The sequence below is a fragment of the Piliocolobus tephrosceles genome, chromosome 6 (assembly GCF_002776525.5).
Source record: "Piliocolobus tephrosceles isolate RC106 chromosome 6, ASM277652v3, whole genome shotgun sequence".
NCBI lineage: Eukaryota > Metazoa > Chordata > Mammalia > Primates > Cercopithecidae > Piliocolobus > Piliocolobus tephrosceles.
Window position 1 is genome coordinate 46,351,468 of NC_045439.1, and position 9,346 is coordinate 46,360,813.

The 9,346-nt window shown below is 31.9% G+C and overlaps 1 protein-coding gene across 2 annotated transcripts in view; it reads right to left on the reverse strand.

Moving 5' to 3' along the window:
- Positions 1–9,346, reverse strand: part of SLC38A6 (solute carrier family 38 member 6) — a 63,695-nt gene that overhangs the window by 18,299 nt on the left and 36,050 nt on the right. For both annotated transcript variants that reach the window (XM_023231849.2, XM_023231851.3), the window contains exon 6: positions 4,045–4,123. In XM_023231849.2, coding sequence (XP_023087617.1) covers positions 4,045–4,123 — 79 coding nt within the window. The remainder of the gene's footprint in view (positions 1–4,044; positions 4,124–9,346) is intronic.

Sequence of the window (9,346 nt, forward strand, 5' to 3'; positions counted from 1 at the left end):
GGGCTCTATGTCTGAAATGTCTTTCCTTCTGGGACCCAATATTAGACCCAGACAGTTGCAGTGCCAGGAGGAAAAATGCCCAAAGGAATACCAAAGTAGATTCCATCTGTTAGTTTTGCTGTCCCTCGTAGATAACAATACTGCATTATACCCTTGAAAATCTGTTGAGAGTGCAAATTTCATGTGAAGTATTCTTACCATAATAAAATAAAACAAAAAATTATGATAAGCCAAAAAAAAAAAAAAAAAAAAGATCATGAAGCTGAAGTCGTACAAAAGGGAGCATTTAATCCCCAGGACCAGGACTCTTTTCTCCTGCGTAAGAATAAAGGAACACTTTTTGAAATTCTGAACAACACTTACTTACTTTATACTATTTCTGATCACAATTCATTTAATGTCCATAAAAGTCATATAACTGACCAAAGCACTGAACTGTGGGACTGAAGATAACTTTACCTCCTCCCAGCAGTAACTCAGAACCACAGTTATGGAATGTTAGAGCTGGAAGAGCCCTTAGAGATCATCTGGCTCAACAACTTCATTTTATATGTCTGTAAAATCAGCAAAAGGAAGATGATGATCTTAGTCACAGTAGCAATGGAAATACTTTCAGATACTACCTCGTTTATTTCAAGATCATGCTTTGCATTCTCCTTTTCATAGGATTGAACTTTAAATTCTTAATATAAAAATAATTTTACTGTAAAATACAATTTCTCTATCCTTGGCTTGGCTACTGGTTATTGTTAATCATTTCTTATCCTTAATAATTCATCTTAATAAAGCCAATTGTAAATACAGTGCTTTTCTTTACCATTCGTTAACAATAAAGGCAACACAATAAAATTAGTTTAGATTTCATGTGTGTGTCACAGACAAATGAATTGTGTTTCTCAATGGATACTTTCCAAAGAACAGAAATTATTAAACTTACAAAATAAAACTGCCGCCTGAGAAAAACAAACTAGTAAAAAGAAATCTCAAAAAGTACATATTATATACATTTCTTTTGTAAATAAGCATTTTAGAAGAATGTACTAACTTTAATTTTTTTCCTAAGGGGGGAATAAAGAATGATCTAACAGAACTCCTGTTTTCCTACTGTGATCTAAATATACATTCTCTTTAAGCCAAAAGAATTAGAGTAAAAACCTTTATACTTCCTAGAGAACTTGTTTGATCTGTGGATTTAATCCTGTATGATAAAAATGTTCCAAGTATGAAATATAGAGTATAAATCCTTAGCTGTACTGCAAATGCTTTGGCATGCAGATGTATTTTTCCATATTTTAATGAAAACCAGATTTATTTATAAGTTGCTTTAATTTCATTCTCGAAAGGAATGGAACAAGAGTATCACATGTTCTGAATTAGGATCTTACTCACATCCAATACCAATTATGTAACTAAAATGCAAGACAACTTAATTGTGTCAATCATATTCCCCTGACAAGATCATTAAATGTTAACAGAGAGCTTCCAACTTTAACAGGCATAGATTTTAAAAATGTAAGTTATTCTATGAAATATATAGATATATCATGAAAGTTCAGTATAAATATTATAGCTTCTGACATCTATTAGATTATTATGAACACAGTTTCATTTTGATATCTTTATAAAGATTTATATTTCAAAGGCACACCAAGCTTGCAGATAACCCAGAAAATTAGCACACCTGAAAGATCTTAATTAAAATTTATTATAAATCAAACCCTAAAATAAAAGTTTATCAATATGTTGATCTCACAGAATACTGCCATGTAAGTCTATCTAGAAAAAAACTGTCTTTTATAGATAGTAAAGTACATTATCATAATATTTGTTTCTTAATTATTTTCTAGCATTAAGCTTTCAAGTCTAATGATTTATCTGCGTTCAAATAAGTTAATATAATTAGCCAAAATAAATGAATATATATTACATTTAAAACAAGATAAGGTTGTTAAAAAGACATACAATTTTAAAACGTAACAGAGATTATGCAAATTGACCACAGCATTTTGAAGTATATGATTTTAAAAATCTATTTCTAACATGTAAAAATAACATTTTAATCAATTTTCTATTAATACGAGTGAGATGGAAGTTCATTTTAATTTTTATTTTAAAATAACAAACAAAAAATCAATGCAACAATGTAAATCATTTGCCAATTATTTAAAATGAAGCTATGGTAAAAATACCACTTTTAGAGAAAGAAGACCTAAATTTCAATACCAGTTCTGCCACATACTACTTTAATTATTTCTAAAATATTACATATATTTATAATCCCTCCTCTTTCCACTGACATGTGACAATAAAAGAATACAAATAGGAGCCACCAAATTCAGGACCAAGAAAAAAGAAAACACATGTGACAACTGTTGGAATTAACACAGTTATATTAATTCAAACGTGTCACATTTGACTCTGAGCTTCCCGGCAGTCAGGGCAAAAAGGGAAACACCACCTTTAATATAGTAATTATTAGAATTTCTTAATTCTCCACATTTATACTGTACTGTAAGTTTCTGTACACACATGCTTGTTTATACACATGCTATTAGCATGCGTATATATATCTTACTTGATCATCCCAGCAACTTTAAGAAGGCAATATTGGTACCCCCATTACATCACATAAAAAAACCAAAGGCTCCAAGTAACTTATATAGTCAAAAGAAGTTAAATGAAGTTCCTGAGATTATTGAATATGAAATGGATAGAGCACACATCTCCTTACTCTTAGTCTAGTCCTCTTTATTCTAACTCATATTGCTTTGATTTCTTAACCCTAAAATATAAATTTCTCACATAGAATTTGAGTAATAGAAGGTGTCCTCAATGTTTTCCACAGCAAATACAAAAATGAATTTTACATAGCTATTTCTAACAGGAATTGTTTATCAACCTAAGCATAAAATCAAAATGTAACTAGATAAAACTGTAGCTAAAATAAGGTAGTTGTATCAGATGTGATAATGAATGTGGAAACCTCATTAATTGTAAAGTATCATAAAAATGAACAATATCTTCTGATGAAGAAAAATCATTTAGGACTTCTATTTGTCTTTTTTCAACTACATTTTCTTGATGGTTTCTATTCAGATCTAAAGTATACCACACTTTTCTTACAAATATGTATTTGCAGTTATCTAAGTAGAATTCTTTAATGGAAGCTGAATTGTAAAAGCTAAAAACTAATTTTTGAAACCTTTTCTTGCATTCCAGAACAAGTTCAATTATTGAAGCAGAACAACCCAATATTCAAATCTAAAAGTCTGACAGGTTTTGTATTGTGGCTTGAAACTTAACTATGTGAAATAACTTGATAGCAATTAAAATGATTTATCTTGTCTTTTCAAGTTCATTTTTCTGAAATTTTCTTGTTCTACACAGTGAAAAGAAAGGCACAATTAATTTTGTTTTTTCCCCATAAAGAGGCAAGTCAAATATAAGATGCATTTTTTTAAATAAAGAAAGATAAAAGAGATATGACATGGTTTAGTATTATTTATAATATTGTTCAAAAACAGGAAATGAAACAATTAAGTCCTTGCAAATAATTTATTTTTTTGCCATGGTATATAATAGGAATTTCAAACAGGTATAATTGTAACTGCCACATTTTTTATCACTATGATTTGCTGAGAAGTGACAGCAATATCACTCACTCCCCTCCTTTGTTTAAGACCTGTACTGTCAGTATATTCAACCTTCTCCCATGCCCAACCCCAGTCTTGCGTATCCCCAGAAATCTACCCTTTACTCCTCCTTAAGTGCATCTCAATCTCAGACCTGTCTTAGCCTATCTCACACCCCCAAAGAATGCAAGGGTTATATCTGGTGCTTCATATGGTTCATAGAACAGTGCTTTCATATGGGTAATCAATAAACATTGGCTGAGTAGTTTCTATTCTATTACTGCTACATTTCTGCCTAATTTGTAAGTGTCTTGAGGGCAAGGACTACATTTATTTTACTTGCCACTACAGCTTAATAAATATTTACTGAATTAATAAATGAATGGACACAATGTAAAATGCTTTTTCTTACCTACTATAGTCTCCAGTCAAAAATTCTGCAATAGCAGCAGGAAACTCTGTTTTAACAATTAAAAGATAAGATGACATAGCTGCAAAAGAATAAAAAGTGTTCCTGTTAGAATTCCATGATTTTTAACCATTTAAAGAATAATCCATCTAGGAACATAGATGTCCATTAGAGCTATGACAACATATGAAAGATTAACTTATAACACATTATACCAAAGAGATACACACACACACACACACACACACACACACACACACACACGAATAAAGGTAAGTAACTGTAGAGAAGAATAATTAAGTACATTAAGTATCTTTTGTTTACATTCCAAGTCCAAAGCAAACTAGGTAAGAGAAATGGTCTTGATTTCGGGCTACTTTTAAATGAAATTTTGTACAAAGTTTTACAAAAACTCTCTTATATGTCATCACCCCTTTTAAGGCATTTAAGGTTAGTTTAGCAACAACTGACATAGACACAGAAGTTTAATAGGTATGACTAGTAACTGGATTATTTGTTCCTTCTTACTAGAGAAAGATGCCTCCCCACAACAGAGAAGTCTCATTCCCTCTGTCCCTTTCTTTGCCTCTCTACTACCCACCCCTGCATTATGAACACATAATTATAGGATAAAAATAATACATAATGAATTACATTTAAAATCAGTCTCTAAAAAGAGAGAAAGTTCAATAGAAACCATTAAGTATATTAAAAAGACAAAAGTTCCAACTTTTATTCCATTTTATTAACAGGGTTCATCTATATTATACAATCATAACCTTAAGCCAGCATTTTTTCTCACATTTAATCTAACAGAGTCTGAGAAATAACTAGCTTTTGTAGCACTTTGATAATGATCCTAATTCTGATGTAGCTATTAAAAAAATCTATAAAAACACTAGGAAAAGTTTTAATATGGTTATAGAATACAGAACTCATTCATATGTAAATACTTGAGTTTAAGCTTAAATACTTAAATATATAGAAACTCAGATGATTTGCAGTCAGAAGTTCAATTTAACAGAGTAAGAGTCTCTTTCCCCACAGAGATTATGTGTTGGGAGCGGGGGGCAAAAAGAAAATGCCCATGAAGAATAGAGTGTTTGGGAGGCCAAGGCAGGTGGATCACGAGGTCAGGCGTTCAAGACCAGCCTGGCCAACATGGTGAAACCCTGTCTCTACTAAAAATACAAAAATTAGCCACGCGTGGTGGCACGCGCCTGTAGTCCCAGCTAACTTGGGAGGATAAGGCAGGAGAATCGCTTGAAACTGGAAGGCAGAGGTTGCAGTGAGCCGAGACTGCGCCACTGCACTCCAGTCTGGGTGAAAGAGCAAAATTCCATCTCAAAAAAAAAAAAAAAAAAAAACAATAAAGAGTATACTTTGTGTGCACATTAATTTTATTACTTATTTATATTTCAGGAAACATTTCACTTTCTCCTTACAAAACTTACAAAAACTAAGAACAAAAATGAATGCCAAGTTTCAGTGGCAAAAATCTGGGGAAAAATTGATTAAAAGGCTCAAATAGTTTAAGAAGAATGTATATTTCTCAATCAACATTATTTGAAAGGAGCTGAATTTCATGATTATAATGATATGTGACCATTTAACTTGAGAAAAAAAAGGATACATGCTAGTTTGTGTGTAAATTTGTATGTAAATAGATAATACTACAAACATACACACACTCTCAATTTTTTTTAGTAAAACAACATGTATTTATGGCAAAGTAAAATTTAGAACAGCTAAATAATCACTTCTTTGTGATGAAAATATACATATACACATTTTTTCAGTTTACAATGATTTCTTTTTCCCTAGCAGAAGTATAGCTATGTCTCAGTGAGTTGACTAAAACCCACTGAGACATTTCTGCAAAATCTTTTAGTTATGGGGTATTACAACTGATTGTATGTGAAAATGTGTTCTGTATTGTTCATATTATCATAAGGAAAAATGCTATCAATTTGGCACAGAACAGAAGGAAGGTTTAGATTAACTTTCTCCATTGAAGGATTTGGAGTTTTTATAATATTTTACTGATTCCAAAGAACTCTACACATACAGTGCAAAGATAAAAATTGTGAATTGAATTTTCTGAAACTGGCCTAGACTTACTTAAATATATCTTGTGAGAGAGACAGAGAGAACAGAAAAAAAGACACAATACCTTGAAAACAAGGAAAGCCAACTTCCTATAAAATGTAATTTATTATCTGCCCATCTTTCTTGCTTGCTTGGATTAACCCAACACCACATGCATTTCTGAAGTTTCAGACATTCATCTCTTTCAGTAATTTTCTATTATTTCTTTTGGACCTTTAGCTGTAGAAAGCTTCAGTGAATATGAGATCCTATTTCTTTCTAATATAATATCTGTCATTCTTTCCAGAATTTCTATTAGCCTCTGGCTAATCATTTGATCACTTTTATCCTCTGTTGTACCCTTAACTCTTTCGTTTTCAAATGGGAGTACTATTTCATTAGATTCCAGTCTGAAGAATCATGTATATTTTAAGAAATATGAACTCACCAAACATGTGTTTCTCTCTCAAAGAAGACCTCACATACAAGATACAAATATAATAAAGCATACAAAACATTGCTTCTTTTCTAGAAAATGTTAGTATATATTTTAAGAGCTACACAACCACAGAGCTTACTATAGGGGAAAACCCACACAGATTAAGCCAGTAAAACAAAGACCACTACCATTCTACTCACTCTGAAAATTATTTTTTTCTTAATCACAAGTAAACTTTCATGTAAGAACTAGCACTTTAACACATTATATTATATATAATACAGAGAAGAAACAAAAAGATTACCAAATACAATTAAGTTAGGAAATACATCTTAATTAAATTCATACAAAAGAACATCAGCTCAATAAAATGAACTGGAAAAGTTTTAAAGATGTACTATTGATAGGAATGCTCATATTGCTTTTGTTTTTAACTAAAAGGTTTACTAGATCAAATAGCTGGCTGCCACACTTTTTGTCTCATGTCTTTTATAAATGGCATAAGAAAGTGTTTAAGCACATATCTTTCAGATCAGTCATAAGGAAAAATTTGTAAATGATTTTGGGTGACATCGACACATAGTATAGATTCCTAAAACAAGACACACCATGTTCTACTCTCAATAGCCGCAACTGGGTCATCCACAAGAGCCATGCATATAGTTAAGTGACCCCAAACCACCAAAGCCAAAATCAGTGACAGAAGATATACCTAGATGTCAGGTATTCAGCCATTATAAATCACTTAGTTTTACCATATTAACTAAACAGGTATTCTTTTCTACTTAATTTTAAACGTAACTAATATAACTCATTTAATAGAAACTTCTCTGGAAAAAAATAAAACATCTGTCAACTTAAAACACAGAAGTTGAAAGCATTTAAAAAAAAAAAACATGGAGAAGTAACATTAATATTAAAAAAGGACTAAAATGGGGTAACATCTGATTAGGTAATAGCAAGTTGCAAGATGTTAATATCTGTTGATCTAACCAGAAGTTGAAAGCATTTTTTTAAAAAAACATGGAGAAGCAACAGTAATATTAAAAAATGACTAAAATGGGGTAAAATCTGATTAGGTAATAGCAAGTTGCAAGGTGTTAATATCTGTTGATCTAATCATAAAGAGAAATTCATGAATTGGGCCCAGGAGGTTGAGAGGAGAGATGTTAGAAACAGAGAAACAGGAAAGGAACTCTGGGCAGAGATCCATGAGAACAGCGAACATCTTTGTTTTTCAGATGTCTACTGTATGCTTGGTAGTATTCTACACAAGTTATTTCCTCACTTAATCTTTATACAAACCTGTGAGGTACATATTACTTGTTTCACAGAATATAAGGAGGTACAAAGAAGTAACTTGCCCAAGCTAGTGACGGTGGAAACAGCCAGTCTGGGTTGAGAAACTTGTTCTATTAACTAGTGTGCCATGAGAAAGTGCAGGAGCAAAGTGAAAAAGTAAACAAAACAAAGACAAATAAGGAAAGTCTACCAGAAGGACCACTCTTCAGAATTATTTTTCTTTTTTAAATCAGTATTTAAACAAACTACTTCTAAATGCTGAGATTAACAGTTAACTTCAAAGGAAATGAATCTCTAACACAGAGAACATTAGTCAGAAGCTTTAGTAATACTTAAAATTTTCATTTCATCTTGAGATATATTTTCAATGCATTTCATTTTTCAGTATTGTAGCTGCTTTGGTGAAGTGATTAGTTCAAAATTCATGGAGTTTCATGATGAGATTCTATTGTATCTACTGCTATGACTCTACTGTATTTATGGCTGTGATTGTAGTTCTGAAGAGAAAGTTTCCTATTCTCACATATTTGAAATATTAACACTCCATTGAAATCTAAAAAATAAAAATCAGTCTCTGTGCTTCCAAATACTGTATTCTTAGGGATTATTTTTCCCAGCATTCTGAAAATGCTACCCAAGTTGTCGTTATTAAGCATACAAACTTAAAAAAAACAAACCAACCCTTAACTGGAGTTTGGGCCTAAGACATCATTACAGTTTATGAAGATAAGTATCTTTTTTGTTAAACACGTAAAATATATGTATGAGGATAGAATTACTTGCAGCTATTTTTAAAAGAGAATTACGTTTTCAGCACTTGGGGGAAGTTCAGTAATTCTTAAAGAATTACTCAGCCCTAAACAAACGGATGTAGCATGGGAAAAAAATAAGTTTGCCTTGCATTTCTCTGATGGCGAGTGATGATGAGCATTTTTTCATGTGTCTGTTGGCTGTATGAATGTCTTCTTTTGAGAAATGTCTGTTCATATCCTTTGCCCACTTTTTGATGGGGTTGTTTGTTTTTTTCTTGTATATTTGTTTGAGTTCTTTGTAGATTCTGGATATTAGCCCTTTGTCAGATGAGTAGATTGCAAAAATTTTCTCCCATTCTGTAGGTTGCCTGTTCACTCTGATGGTAGTTTCTTTTGCTGTGCAGAAGCTCTTTAGTTTAATTAGATCCCATTTGTCAATTTTGGCTTTTGCTGCCGTTGCTTTTGGTGTTTTAGACTGGCAATCATTAAAAACTCAGGAAACACCAGGTGTTGGAGAGGATGTGGAGAAATAGGAACATTTTTACACTGTTGGTGGGATTGTAAACTCGTTCAACCATTATGGAAAACAGTATGGCAATTCCTCAAGGATCTAGAACTAGATGTACCATATGACCCAGCCATCCCACTACTGGGTATATACCCAAAGGATTATAAAGTATGCTACTACAAAGACACATGCACACGTATGTTTATTGCGGCACTA